Source organism: Molothrus aeneus, chromosome 3 (genome assembly GCF_037042795.1).
Source record: "Molothrus aeneus isolate 106 chromosome 3, BPBGC_Maene_1.0, whole genome shotgun sequence".
Taxonomy (NCBI): Eukaryota; Metazoa; Chordata; class Aves; order Passeriformes; family Icteridae; genus Molothrus; species Molothrus aeneus.
Genome location: NC_089648.1, coordinates 94,225,245 through 94,241,360, shown reverse-complemented (window position 1 = coordinate 94,241,360; position 16,116 = coordinate 94,225,245). Strand labels below are relative to the sequence as shown.

The following is a 16,116-nucleotide window of genomic DNA, read 5'->3' as shown; positions in this document are numbered from 1 at the left end:
TCCATATAGCTGCCTGCTGGGTTTCTGTGAACTGTTTGTTTTGCAGATTTATTCCAGATGGTCTTTCCTACAGCCATGTTAATTGGCTAAAAAGCGAATGTAATGTTCCTCCAACTTAATACCTGAGCTGCTGCGTGCACTGGCTTTTGACATATTGCAGCTATTCACAATTGCACAGGGAGATTAAAGAGGGAAGTGTAGATGAGCTGAGCCAACCTTTTCCTCCTTCTCAGAAAGGCCAGAGGAGCTGAGAAGATTATTCTTCTCGAATCAGTCAATTCCATTTATCTGCCCGAGCCGTGCCTTACAAGGGAGCAGAGAACATATCTCCTAATCACTGCATCCCAAATACTCTCTCGGAAACATGCAATTTGTGATAGCTCAAAGCAAATCATTGTTTAGGAAAGCAATAATAGCTGAGGGCTTCTGAGCTTCAGCAGAGGTTAATGGACTCATCTGGGCTGCAGAAATGCCTGAGCTCTGCTACCAGAGCTGAGGCAAACCTGCCCTGCTGTGCTGTGTTGGACCCAGCTTCAATTCTGGCATCCACACAAGTAGTGCTGTGCGCCAAGGCTTCTTCTCCTTATCAGGAAACCTGTCAAGGGAAACACCTTTAATATTTGAATTTTATGCTTAACATGAAAGTCATGCAGATAAGTTAAGTGCGTGTTCCATACAGTAAACATTGGATTGTTGAATCAATAATTAATTTGGTTAGATTTGTGTCCAGAAATAATAAGAGTAACAAGGAGGAGATCATCAGATAAAACTCCACAATGAAAATTATGCTTTAGCCTCATCTTTACACACAACTTCTGGCACTTGAGTTGTAGCAGTGACATGTCCCAGACAGGCAGTAGGATAAAAATCTACTTCAGCATCAAAATAAACCACAAGCAGCTTAAAAATCCAACTAACACAGCAAGAAAATAATCTTTGGTGCGTTGCTGATCTACAATTATATTTGCTAGCACTTTATCAAATAATAAACACAAGGGCAGTAAAACTGAGACTGTGAAGGCAAAATCAAATCTTTTGGGGAAGATAGCCAAGAAGGAATATTATCTGGAACTGGAGGTCATTCACTCTGTTGACCAAACTCCCTATATTTTAAGTTCATTTTCAACTAAAGCTGAAAGTTATGTGAATTTCTGGTTCACTTCTGTTTGTTTGCTTGTCAATGCAAGAAAACTAATAAAATAATTTGAGTTGACCCAGGAAGATATGACTAATTGAGAAGTAAAAAAAAAAAGGTCTTGGATCAGTTTAATGCTTCATTTGATCTGGCATAATATATTATTTCTGTATTTGATTATCTTAGAACTTTTGGCTTAAAACTCAGATTGAGGTCATAGGGAAAAAATCATTTTTATGTGAAGTGAGAAAGCATCCTCTTTTTTTTGCAATTTTAATTTTTGATCAAGATGGGTAGATTGAAAAAAGCAAGTGAATTTCTGCAGGACTGGTTCTATCAAATCTGTTTTGTGGTTTTCTCTGAAAATGGCTGCAGTAGAAAGCTGTACCCAGATTTGTAGAATAAAGGCCTCTGAAAATGTACTCTAGGAACACATTCTTCAGTCAGAAATAGCTCCCAAAGATATTAAAGCAGACAGCGTGCACAGGCTGAAGCTGGTTTCTGCATGTACTATGGTCACACACATGAACCCAAAATGAGAGTCTACCAAGTGCTTCTAGCAATTAATATCTTTCCAGGATTTTTTTCTCTTAATATTTTTGCATAAAAGAAAGAGGATATCCATTGATTTAAAAACATATTATACAGGTGCCCCAGTTTGTCTCTGCTCTAGGAAGTCCATCCACAGGAAGGTAATCATACAAATCCACTACAGCATTGTAAAGCTGGCTAGAGTGGATTTTAAAAAGGGAGATGGATAGTGCTCAATTAACAAAAATTTTTTAAAAAGCATTTTTCAGTTTTGTTATTGTGCCACTTGCTATACTTGGATAAAAGACCACCAGACTTGAAAAAGGACTTAATGAAAGCTCTATAGGACCAGCTATCAAGGCATAAAAAGAAAAAAATTATCTTGAAAGATTTCAATTATAGATACATTTCTAACAACAGTAAGGTATAGACCATATTACTGGAATTTTCTTGAGTCTTCTTCTGAGAAAAACAGATTAATTTATCCCTGAGTTAAAAAATCAGTGAGTTTGTCGAAACTCAAAATCAGTATTTCTCAAGAAATACTGATTTCTAGTGTTTTATTTTCCAAATCAAAACTTAGCTTTGAAATTTCAAAATTCCTCATAGGAATCTCTAAAAAATTACATTAGATATACAACACTGATTCTATTAAAGACAGAATAAGAGAGGGAACTCTAATGTTGATAAGGTCAAAACCTTCATGTTTTCAGTTTTGTTTGGATTCATGTACACTAATAATAACATGAGAAAAAAAATCAATCATGTAATAAGAAACTCCCTGTTAGCATTGAAAATATTCTTACCACAAAAAAATGAATATTTTCACATCGCTGCTGTTTAAATTGATGCTCTCCTATTATGTACACAGATTTGACTAGGTCCAAGCTGACTGTTGTTATAAAAATTTGGACAGGAGTTCATCACAACTGCTTGTGAATCTTTGTGTAGAAACAGAGCAGACTTTCCACTGGAAATTAAAGTGCTGGACCCACTTTGCTGAAATTAAAAGTTATTTTGAGGAAGCCTGACAGAAAGCAAAAAATTAAAATAAAAGATGGAGTTATTATAAACAGTGACTGTCCTCAAAGCTTAATTCTTCTCTCAGAAGGCAGTGTTGGCACTTACAACCAACCAGCAAAGCTCTCTAACAAACAAGTACACACTGTAGCTATGGAGAGAGAGATGAAAGTAACCAAAAAAATTATTTCCTAACAACAGAACACAACACTGCACATAAAACTCTTGAGATATCTGTATATTGTCAGCAGGAGGTATCTATATATTGTCAACAATGCTCAGGATGATAGTACACTTCAACAGGTCAGAGAATAAAGATGTCTCAATCCTGGCACAAGCCTGTTATTGATATGGTTTTGGGATTGATTATATTGTTAGCAATGTTTTGTCCTTTCTTTTCTTTTCTTTTCTTCTTCTGTATTAAGCAGAGATTACCTTTGTAAAGAAAAGATTGAAAATCACACATTGAACAGAATCATTTTTCCATTGTAATTAAAACTGCAATATATTAGGTGCTACTGGGAAAGCTTAAATGGGTTTGATGACTAAAGATGATTAAAACTGCATATGTGATCTACAATCAGGGAAAAAATAATCTTATAACTGAATCACTTGAAGAAGATAGGATAACTATGAACAGTTACCTCAAGTGCTACAGCATTCAGCAGCAAATGCAGTAGAAGGCAAGAGAGATTTTGTCACTGCCAGAGCAGAACTACCAATTAGACATGTTTAACAAGAAATCTGCATTTGATGTGCAATGTTAGGATTACTGGAGTTGCCACAAGTCAGTGGCAGGTGGATGAAATGCCATCCACAAAACTATTTTCCATTCCTTTGAATGAACAGGGCATATATAGAGAAATGAGTGGTAATGTGCAATGAAGAAAAATGAAAGGAAATAGCAAAAGCACAAGTAGTGATAAATGTAACAAGTTCGTGAACTAGTACAATTTTAATATTAAAATGTCTAACATATAGTAGGAAAGCCAGTGTTGAATTTCTAAATAGGCACATTGCAGTAATTTATGTTATTGCTATCAGTTCCTATATAAATGGGGAAAATGGGGAGGATTAGATGTCAGTGATGGGGTGGCTGGCTTCAGATTAATAAGGATATAATTCTTTGAGGAGGGGAAAGCATATCTGCTTTTAGGTTGATCAAAAAAACAAACCAGCTGTTTTGGACTTTCTTTAAGGACAAGTAAGCAACATTCCTTACACAAATGCTTTTCCCATGACATGTCTTTCTTGTTTTATCACTTTAAGTGATAACAAGGTAGCATGGGAAATCACCTCCAAGGAATAAATGTAATATTTTCTGCAGATGTGGATTTGTAATAGATTATGCTAGATCCTGCAATATTGAATTTTATTGGCTTCATGACAGAGTTTGAGATGGAGATCAAGAGCTACCTCCTTAAAATAGGCAATAAACAGTTTGGATTGCAACTGCAAAAATGGAGAGATATCAAACTCTCGATCAGAAATTCAGACCTGACCTTTGTCAAGGAAATTTTGATTTGCCAAATGGAAATGCAGAATATGCCCCCAGAGGAAAGCCAAAGTACACTATTAAAAATAACATGTAAGGAAAAAATTCTAGAAACCATTAAATGTCAAAAGGAAAAGAGTGCTGAAGAAGGCAGGACATCAGTGATATGAAAGCTGTTTGCAAGTCTAGGGAAAAGCCAGCATCTGAGTAACACAGAAGAGCTGCAAACCACTCCATCTTTTTGCAGAGACTTGACAAAGCATGTGAAGACACAGCTTGCTGCAGTTGAAATGTGAACTTTCCTCAAGTCACAGGAGAAATCTGTTCAGTCTATGATTCAGTTTTAAAACTGTGAATTTGAGCAAATGTCCAACACACAGCTGGATAAACACACCATGCAATGAGTGAGCAACTGGCTCATGGGTTGGGCACTAAGAGCTGTAGTGAATGGGGTGACATCAGACTGGTGACCTGTCACTGTCACTAGTGGAGTCTCACAGGGCACCATCACCAGCCCTGTGCTCTTCAACATCTTCATAAATTACTTGGAGGCAGGAGTGGAAAGGGGTACTGAGCAAGTTTGCAGATGATGCAGAACAGGGAGGAGTTATGGCTCCCATAAAGGCAGGGAGGCCCTACAGAGAGACCTTGTGGAATCAGAGGGCTGGGCTACCACCAACCACAGGAAGTTCAGTGAGGGAAAATGCTGGGTTCTGCACCTGGGATGGGCAACCCTGGATGTACAGACAGACTGGGGAATGGGATACTGGAAAGCAGTGCCAGGGAAAGGGACCTGGGGGCCCTGGTTAATGGCAAGTTGAACATGAACCAGCAGTGCCTTGGCAGCCAGGAGAGCCAACCCTGTCCTGGGGGCATCAGGCACAGCATCACCAGCTGGGCAAGGGAGGGGATTGTCCTGCTGTGCTGATGCCTGGAGAGGCTACCTAGAACAGAGGCTGGTCAGAGTTAAAGGAATAAAGTAGGTGTTTATTGAAAGGCCTTCAAAGGATACACCTTGGGCAGCACAAGAGCCCGGCTGGGGCTCTGCCCAAGATGGACCCAAGAGGCACAACCAGTCACGAGTTTTCACACTTTTATAAATTTTGGTCCATTTATTATTTGGGTTAATTGTCCAATTACAGCTTCAGGTTATGAAGTCCCACCCTCCCAGATTCTTCTCTTCAATTTGCTGTTGTTTACACTTTTTGGGCCCAAAGCTGCAATGGCATTCTTGGTTCTCAGGCTGGAAAAGGATTGTTTTGTGAAGAGAACTGACTAACACTTGATATGAAGTTCAGAGTCACACACTGAGGCAGTACAGATACTGAAAAATATGAAAGCTAAAAATCAAGGCATCACTGCTCTGCACTGGAGCAGCCTCACCTCAAGTGCTGGGGACAGTTTTGGGCACTGTAATATAAAAAAGATTTAAACCTTTTAGGGAGTGTCTAAAGGAGGGCAACAAATGTGGTGAAAGGCCTTGAGGGGAAGCTGTGTGAGGAGCAGCTGGGGGCACTGGGTCTGTTCAGCCTGGAGGAGACTGAGGGGAGACCTCACTGCAGTTACAGCTTCCTTGTGAGGGGAAGAGGAGGGGCAGGCACTGATCTCTGCTCTGTGGTGACAGTGACAGGATCCAAGGGAATGGCCTGAAGCTCTGTCAGGGGAGGTTTAGGCTGGATATCAGGAAATGTTTATTCACCCAGAGGGTGGTTGGGCACTGGAACAGGCTCCCCAGGGAAGTGATCACAGCACCAGCCTGACAGAGTGCAAGTGTTTGGACAAGGCTCTCAGGCACAGGGTGTGACTCTTGGGGGTGGTGGTGCTGTGCAGGGCCAAGAGCTGGACTCAGTGGTCCTTGTGGGTCCCTTCTGATCCAGCTGGTTCTGTGATTTTGTGATTCTGTGCATAAGTATTGAAATACAAGCAAAAACAAACAATAAAAAAAATCTGTAAGAATCCAGAGTAGACATACCTATAATTAAAATGTCCACCTAAAGTGAAGGTGATGATAAATACACAGACACACAGTGGAACTAAGTTCAGTCCTGAGAACCCTGAGTTGTGGGTGAATTACAAACATGAATTAGCAAATAAATACTGGCTGATTTAGACTTTTAGGCTTTCGTGAAGTACCTAAGGAAAGGGTGTATGTTATGGACAGGACAATAATAACTTTGGTATCACATCTGAACCAGACAGGAATTGGCTGATTGTACTACATGAAGATATGATCACAGGAAATGTATGCCTCACAAAGATATATATATATGTTTTCTTTTTCCAAGAGACCAAAATTCCATAAGCCTGGAAAAATGTAATAGGAAAAACTGCAAAACAGTCAGCGAATGGCATGATGCGTGAAACACAAGGCTTGGTATGCTGGCTCCCAAAATTCAGTTATTTGACTAAAAAAGGGGCACCAAGTCAGTTTTTCACAGAACTTAAGGAACGGAATAAAAATATTGTGACCAGATACATGTCCAAGTAACAGAAATGTTTAATGAGGTGATATTTTTGAGAAAACAAATGTGTGAACAGGATTTTGGCTGATTGGGTTGACTGCCTACCAAGACCAATTTGTAAAAAGTTGGAAACTGTCAGAAAACACTTTCTTAAAGTTGTTTTCTGAAAATTTTGGTACCAGTAACATTTCAGTATATATCAAACGAGATGCACTTAGGTGTCCCAGTGACTAAAACATGCACAGATGAACACCTAGGGAAGGTCTCTTAATGAGCTTTGACAATTGGGAAATTGCAAGAAGTAATTTCTAAAAGAAAGGTGCAAACATCATTTGCAGAATCTCCAGCATTTAACAACTCCAAACATGCTAAGGCCAAAGAATAAAAGAATGAACATGCTGTCCTACTCTGCAGTACAGCATGTCAGATGTTATCAGTTAATTGACATGCACGTGATCAGCCATAACAATTAGCCTAAACCCCTTGCATCCATACAAAATCAATAGGGATGCCAGGGCATAGAAGGATTCAGAGTTCTGATGCCTGTTCTACACTTGTTTGGGACAGAGAAAAGGTACAAAATTCTTCACAAACATTTCAAAAGGAAAATTTTGGATCTGTGTTGCTACAGAGACATGTGCTTGAACGTCTGCCTCTAATGTGACATCAGAAATGTGACTACAGCAGAAAAAAATATGTGAAGAAATCACAAAGGAAGTGCAAAGGCCTGGGTACAGCTGTACAGAGCTTCTTTGTTTTCAATATGAGGATAAATTTAAAACCAAAATTAGACCACTTACCACTGATATCTTACTAAAGAGAGAGAAAATCTGAACAAGCACAGAGAAAGGTAAAAAATTTTTGGAAAGTAAAAAATTATTCTATAACGTGACTTTTATGCTATCATCTCCTTTAAGGAATTCTCTTATATATGCAGTTGCACCTGACACATTAACAAATGGTATAGCACAAGGCAGTGAGCACAAATGGCTGGAAAACACTGTTAAAGGTGGTGCAGCATCTGGGAAAGAGCAGGATAGACGTGGAGAAGTCAGTGCTTCCCATTGCCCCTTTTCCAGCTTGAAAGAGGGTATTCAGTGGTCATCAGAGTGTCCCTAGGAGAACCATGTCCACCAGAAGGAGCTTTGGGATCTTTTGCCCACAGGTACAAATTGCAAATTGCCCAGATGGTATTGGCAGTAACCATGGTGGCCAGTGCAGCCCTGCAGCACCCATTCCTCTGGCACCAGCAGGTCCTCAGCAGCTGGCCCATGATGGTGATGTGAAGTGAGTCTGCTGCTCTGGGGAGGCAGAGGATGCTGAGGAAGGCTAGCACAGTTTCAGTGGTTTCAGGTATGATTTCAGGAATCATACATTGTGTCTGACGTGGTAAATACTTTTCTTTATAAGATATTATGAAAAGCATAAATAAATGGCATCTATGCAATTCTGCTGCTGGGTTGTACTATCTGATTCAAAACTGGGTTTTTTTTAAATAAAAATTCACAGCTTTTTTCTCTTGCAAATGAATGAAGAAGACGCATGATTGATGGGTGCCATGTCAAAAATAAACACTAAAAGCTAGAAAGGAGTTGGATAGCAGAAGTCATGTGGATTAAGCATATAACTGGGATTTTAATATTATATCAATAGATTTGTAGCTGTGCATTTGAGTAAAAGGCACAAAAATGATTTCTCAATAATCCTCTTTTTAATGTCGAACCTACATGGAAATTCTTAATCATAATATGGAAAATCAAGTGCTCTAAAAGCATCACATCCATTAAAAAACTGATAAATGGTAAAAAGGTGCATAAATTTCACTTCATGGTTATTGTGTATCGCACTGGGAGCTGAAGTGAAGTCTCTGGTTGTGATTTATATGCCACTGATAGGTTCTACTCTGGGTTATGTTTTCAGATTTATGGCTGTCTCTCCCTCTGTTCAACTGCAGTTGGAAAGAATTAAAACATTTTTTTCTTAAGTGTATGTATGCACACCAAGATATGCTTTTTAGCTCTTTAGACCAAAGATCTCCTCTTTTTAGCGCTGAACCAGGAATAACACAAATGTGTTCAAATTTACCATGATTTAAAACATGCATGTATTCTTACCTACTTGTTTTAATCTGGAAAATGGCCAGTATAATACAATTGCCTGTAGTCCCACACCAGCTTCTGCATCACAGCTTTTTAAAGCCCAGACCTTTGTCATGTTTCATTGAGACAGACCAGTGTTGTGCTTCCCCTCACACCCAATGGCATATCTTTAAAGTGTACAGCCCAGCTTTAGAGCTTAGTACCTGGAATCAGTAGAGGGGGATTTTTTGGCTTTAGAGACACGTGTTGTTGATAAGCTGAGGTGTTCTGTTCTTGCTTTAATTGAATGATAAAACAATCTTTGACTATGAGTAATAAAGCATTGCTATTTGGATAGTATCAAGTATTCATGTGTCACCATGAAGATATTTCAGCAGCTGGTGATATACTTAAACCAGTCAGCCATAAATTAAAGTATGAGAGCATGTTTATTCTCCCTCTTTTCAAAATTATTTGGAAACACTGGACTTCCCTGATTTGGAAACACTGGACTTGGCTGTTAATGAGATTTTAGGGAAGAGGGGATACATCCCAAGCAGTATCAGATGACATTGTTCCTCGTGCTCTGCTGTTGTGTTAGTGTGGTGAGGCTCGCTGATTTGCACCAGATAAGGACCTTCTGGGCAGTTACACTGCAGAGATGTCTTCAGAAGGGAAACACTTGTGGCCCTACTAAAGCTTATTTCAGAGGGTTCATTTGGTCTGTTCCTGTCCATCTCTCCAACTTCTGACAATGTCATTTGTAACACAGTTCTCCTATGAGCTCAAGGCAGGCAGCTCCTCACATCAGTCTGCAGCTCTGTTGTGCTACTTCATTAGCCTTTAGAATAATTAAAATCTCCATTTCCATACAAGAAATATAATTAAAATAAGAGCAGACACATTGTCTTGTGGTGGATTTCTTATATCCAAGCCTCAGCTCATTTACACATTGCAAAATAACCTGAAGCATCCTAGATCAGCAGAGGGTGCTTAACTTTGGTCATTTTCCTATTGCAAAAATGGCTCCAATTCCCCAATGTTACAGTCTGCGATGAAGGCACCTGATTCATCATCAGCAAATTATTTTCATTTTTAATAAGCAGCTTTGCTAAAGAGTGAGAAAGCTATTATATAAACTTTTTGTTTGCTGTTAAAATATTATGCTTAGGGAAATCATTATCATTAAAACGGCCTGAGAAGCATATTAATGTAAACAACTTCAACAAATCATGTATCCTAATTGGATAGGAGGGAAAAAAAAGGGGGTGGGGAGGGGGGAAGTGCTGGATTTTGCAAAGTATGCTTGATTTTCTTAATCATCAACCCTGTTGATTAGAGTCCTCCAGGACCTTTTATTAACAGAAACCTTGCTCTGGATGACCTCTTATTTTCTTTTCCTGCCATTTGTCTGACCCTCGTTGTTCCAGTGGTGGAACAACCCAGGCACACACAGATGTAAAAATCTTCAGGAGTACCCTGCTAGCCAAAAGCAACTAAAACCTTGTCAGCCCAAGTGTGTCAGCCTTGCTTCTCTTGCATGTGCATGGCTCCCCAGGAAACTGGAGCTGCATGTGCAGAAACATTTCAGAAGGAAAAGCTCATCAGTTTGCATGAACTGTGCTTTGAGAAGGAAGAGAAACTTTTCCACTGTCTGAACCACCAATGCATCTGCCACAGTGGTTACTGGGAGGTGCTAACTGTGAGCTTGGGCAGCCAAAAAAGTGACAGATTGTGGTAACTCTGGTGGAAGGCCAAATGCAGCTGTGATTGGAAAAGGATAACAAGACAGGGAAAAGGCAAGAAATGGCAAAGGCCAACGCACCTCTGCTCCACCTAGGAAGGGAAGGGTTAGATTTCCAGTAAATTTTAACTTGCTCATCAGTTCAAATGCAGCCTTGCTTAATTTTAAAGAGGGCCAGATTTATAAACAGTGCAAGATTTTCCCATTCTGATGTAAATGTTGTTTCTCATTCTCATAAGTAATTCAAAATTAATGATGTTCCATTACATTATATATAGGACAGAGATACTTGGAATGCATCATTTCTTCAGTCTACAAAGCACGAAGTCTAATGATTTATTCCATTGCATGCCTTTCCAATTATGTTCTGATCGTCTGTTTCAATTGCTAAGGAACAAAACCCAAGTTATTTCAAAGCCTAGATTTATGCTGAAGTTGGCAATAAGCCTTCCAAATGAAATATGAAAAAATAAAAATCCTGGTCTTATTTGGGATGCATCCTTCCAATTTTTGTCCATGGAAGACCAAAACCTTGTGACTTTACAGCTGCCATAAAAAAAAAAAAAAAGGTAATGGTAATTCCCCAGCCTGTATTAGCCCTGACAGAGATTTTCCTTAAAATTTTGCCTGAGTGCCCCAACTACAAAAAAATTACTTTTTTACACAATGGTGTGCAATTCTTTGTCTCTCTCTGGTTTTGAACTGAACCAATCCAAAAGAAAACAAAGCTGTTATGTGTACTACTACTATGAAGAGGCCCGTTTCAATACATTATGTTTTTTGGGAAAATCCTTTCCCTTTAGATTTCATTATATTTTATATTTATTCCCTTCAAAATCATCTTTTTCTTTGAGGAAGTAGGAGTCATTAGGATATAAAGATCAGTTTGAAACATCACTATTTCAGTAAGTGCAAAAATAAGTGTGAAACCCTATATACATTTTATTCAATGTCTTTCCTTTTTTTAAAGCTTATAGTGTACTTAAAAATTTACAGAATCTTGTTATGGGTGGAAGAAAATCATATATAGCATTTTTAAAAGCAGCAGTTCTTTTAGTATCCCAATGCACAGAGATGTATTTACTGTATTTGAGCTCAATATAACTACAGTTGTTATATTGCTTAAGTAGCAGAAAAAATTGTTTAAGTAGTAGAAACCTTAGTTAATTTTGAGACAATATAACCATGCATTAGTTTCTAATGGTTCTAGAAATGGTAACTTTTTCTCAAGGAATAAACAGAGAAATTTCGTATTGTTTCCTCAAGAAAAATCTTATACTCTTACTCCACCCACTAAAAAAAAAAATTAAGAAAATATATTTTTGCTCTTTTTCTCTCCTAAAATAGATGTATCTCCGAGAAGTTTCTTTTTTAGTATATTTGTTTGTGGGTGAGAGAAAAATATGATTTCTCTCTCTAACACACAAAAGCACCATGTAGTACACAGACTCTCAGAAACGTGCTTTCAGTACACAATAAATTTTCTCATCTTTGTCTCACTGAGCAAGCATAGCACCTAGTAATGGCTAACAATAATACAGGTGATAAATACAAAACTGCATAGCACTGGAAGGAACCAGAAGAGGAAACTTTCCCAAAAAAATTGCCTCTTTCCAATTCCTACCGGCAGTGTTACAATACTGTTTGAACTGACTTGAAGTTGTGGACTAGTCCTTCCAGGATCATTGAGTACTTTTTGTCCTTGCCAGTTCCCCATCAGAGGCCCTGCCAGGGCTGGAGTACAGGAGAGGACACACTCCTGTGTGTGTGGATCAGCTTCTGGAAGGTGCCTGGGACAATTTCACTGTACCCACAGAGCGTACTGCCCATCTGCACACACCATATGTTTCCCAGGAAAACAACAAACTTTATTCAAATGAAATGTGATTAAGTTTTAACAAGAAAAGTATTTTATTGGAAGCAAAGAAATTTTCATGCTTTTCAGACTCCTTTCCTTCAGTATCTCTTACCCTATCCCAAAGAAGAAACTTCTAAAGGAGAATCAAATGCAGGAATGGCCTGGATGCCTGCCATCAACCCTCATAAATTCAGAGGCACCATCTAACAATGTGTAAACCAGATTTGACAATTCATGATTTAACTACCACTATAAAAGTGGTAGTTAAATAACTAAAATGCATATTCTTCCTTTTTTCCAGTTGGCTTTCTGTCCATTTTTGTCTTGGCCTACACAGAATTTCCTACAAGGAAATGTACCACTGGGCAGCCAACTATTAGGAATTACTGTTACTATACAGGGAACTTTTTCAGTTTTGTACATAATCCTTTCTGAAGTTGTGCAATAATGGTGTCCATGAAATTAAGTTGAAGTTTCTTGTAGTGGAATAAAAAGAAAATCTTAAATAATCACACACATTTTTCCATGTTATTTTCTAATAAAAAATGTGGTATTTTCTTCAGCCGTGTTTTAGCAGAGGGATCTTATTCTACTTTTGTGACTTAGGCATTCAATATGGGATTTAAAAAAACAAAAATGAAGACACTGAGGAAGGCTCTAAAAGTGCCTTTCAATGTGAAGTAGCTACACAAGCTGACATTTTGGGAAGGAATTCTATGTTTTCAAATTTTTCTATGACAGCAAAAGCAATTAAGTCCACAATGTTTCAGTGGACTGCCACTAATCATAATCTAGTAAAGAACCATTACATGGCACAACATTAATAATGCCATTTGTTCAGGTGAAGTAAAGCCTAAGCTGACACATTGTCTTGTAGAGTTGTAGGGTCTCACAGTCTAAAAACATGCAAAATGTTTATTGGGGAAAGTCCATATTGGATCAACCCTACCCTTACAAATATTCTTTTATTTAATTCATTTGCAGTGCTTCCTTACTGGTACCACACTAATCCTCATCCTGCAGGAATAACAAATTAATTGGCTGACAAGGAACAACTTGCTTCTGGACACAGAAATACATTGGGCTGCCAAATAAAACACAACTTCCATCCTTTTCTTCTTGATGGGCTGTTTAAGAAACTCCATCAAGTACTTGTCTCCTTTTGTGAACAGACAGATTTTTATTTTGTCATTTCAAAACACATGACTTTGTGATGGTATTCCAGAAGAGTATCTAAGTTTGTAATTCCATACAGTGTATATGTACTATCACTGCATATTACTGACCTGCAGATCTCCTTAGGGTATGGAGCTGAATTGTGCACCAAGCTCTATTACTGCACTATTACCTCACTGTTGTGGTGAAATTTTTTTTAGAATAAAAATTGCATAAATACATGTTGATGCTTTTAAAATAAACAGTCTTAAAGAAGACTCCAATGAGAAAGAAAAGCAAGGCAAAATTTCTAAGTGCTTTCATTCACAGGTTGTCCAGAGAAGGTTATGCCTAGGGTGAGCATTAGTTTGTTGCCTTACAAACAATTACATACCCATTGTATGTAATTACACCTGCATGTACCTTAACCTACTGCTAGGAACAGATTGATTTCCCAAACTCATAATCTCAGTTACTTCACCTGTATATTGCAGCCATGAGAATATATCTCCCAAAACTTTTAAGCTAAGAATTAATTTTATGGATGTGGATATAGAATAGCTGTGTAAATTACCTCTGCTCTGATGCTTAGCATCCAAAGTCTTTGAGTATTTTGCTCTGATATTTTTGTCTATTATTCAGTATTTGAAAATATTTAGTAGCTAATCTTAGTTGATAGTTAATGTTGTTCAGGTTAGGCTTAGACCTTTCACTGTGAAGCTCTGAGGACTGTGTGCTGCTTGTAGATGTGTAACCATCCTGGGGAGCAGGATCCCAAGTTTGGCTTAGGATATTCAGATGCTCAAGGTGGATTGTCATCCACGAACAGTAGTGATAAGTTTCCTGAAGCTTATGTTTTGGTTATCTGTAACAGGCATTTTCTTATTTGTCTTTGCAGGAATTTGTGATGATTGTTGTCTTTGGTTTGGAATTTATTATTCGTATCTGGTCTGCTGGGTGCTGCTGTCGGTACCGAGGATGGCAAGGAAGACTGCGCTTTGCGAGGAAACCGTTCTGTGTGATAGGTGAGTGTCCCTGCTCCAGCTTATTTTGAGATAAACATATCCCCTCTCCTGTTTTGTTTCTGAATGAAAACTGTTGGAATCAGACTCTGTTTACAGCAACCAGCTCTAAGTCCAGAATAGCTGTGTGTCAACTCTCATCTGCCCAGGGTTTCTTTAGATATAAATCATGACATCCCTAAAAACCAGCCAGTCCATGTTTCTTATGTTCTCCAGAAGACATTTTCCTATGAATCTCATACAGCTGGCCTATATATTGGATAAATGAGGAGTTGAGAGCTGATCTCATTGAAAATCAGAGGAGATTTATGCTTTGAACGGACACACTACATATTGTACATACATGCATAGATACCACACACATATGTGTGCGTATCATGTTTTCCTTGTTTAACCTCTGTGATCAGACACTGCAAGAAGTTTGAAAACCTCCCTAGCGACATCTTATGACAACATGAAGATGTTTTCTTCTGTCTTGCTTTTCTCTGCATGACAATCCACATATCAGCTCTGCAGTGACACTAGCGTAGGATACAGTATCTTCTTCATTATTTCTTCTACATCTATTTCAAGACACTATTCCTTTCCATCTTTGCTCTAGAATTTGTCTGTGACAATGGTGAATAGACTCACAACCAGTCAAAACCCTATTTTGAAAAGGGATCTGTATGAAAACAGTTTCCCAACAAAGGCAGAAATCGAAGACCAAACTCATCTGATAATTTCTTATTTTCCTAATGGTTTAGAGAAAATGCTTTTTATAGATCATCTGTGAAACTTCAGGATATCAATATCAACTTCTGTCTCAACTTTCTTCCTCTCTCCAGCCTTTAATTTCTTCTGCCTATATCTCAATACAACTTATGGATCAACTGGGGCAGGAAATATGTCCTTCCATGCATCTCTACAGCAGCTAGTACATGGAGTCATATGCCTACAGCCATGAAACACATGGGTTTCAGTGTAAGCAGTAGATGAATGCCATCCTGGTAGATGAATGCCATCCTGATCTAAACAGGAGGTACTCAGTGTTCCTTGGCATGGCAGACCAGTACACTGGTTAGGCCTAATGTGTCGAGCAAGTTTTTTTCTCCCACCTCATTCCCTGGTAAATCCAGACTTTGTCCCACTAAGCCACTCCTGCAATGGAGAAAGTTGCATGAGCAGCTAGGAAGACACCCCAGATTGTCACCCCCTCAGAAAGAAACACCCCATCTATTCTGTTTTATGAAACTGTGGGAGAGGGGCAAGTATCAGGATTGGGATTTGGGTTTTTTGGGCAGCAGGGGAGGTGGGTAGATACCTTGCCAGGTCACATACTTGCCCCAAGATTTCCATGCCTAGCATAAAGTGGAAATCACAAAACATGGCTACCTTCCTTAACCAGACTTACCATTATTCCAAGATTTTATGGTGCACTAGAAATTTTGCAGTAGTTAGGTTTTGTCAGGGCACAATCATAAGAAAGCACCACTGTTAATTTAGTAAAATTAACTTACTACCACAATTTACAGCTTAATAAAAACACCTTTGAAGATTTTGAAGTTACTAGAACCATTTGACTTCTCAGAGTGTTTGTCTTGCTACTCTTCCAAATGCCATTGTATAGAAACACC

At 38.6% G+C, this 16,116-nt stretch overlaps 1 protein-coding gene across 2 annotated transcripts in view; it reads left to right on the top strand.

Moving 5' to 3' along the window:
* KCNQ5 (potassium voltage-gated channel subfamily Q member 5) overlaps window positions 1–16,116 on the top strand; it is a 279,890-nt gene that overhangs the window by 194,403 nt on the left and 69,371 nt on the right. For both annotated transcript variants that reach the window (XM_066547411.1, XM_066547410.1), the window contains exon 3: window positions 14,377–14,503. In XM_066547411.1, coding sequence (XP_066403508.1) covers window positions 14,377–14,503 — 127 coding nt within the window. The remainder of the gene's footprint in view (window positions 1–14,376; window positions 14,504–16,116) is intronic.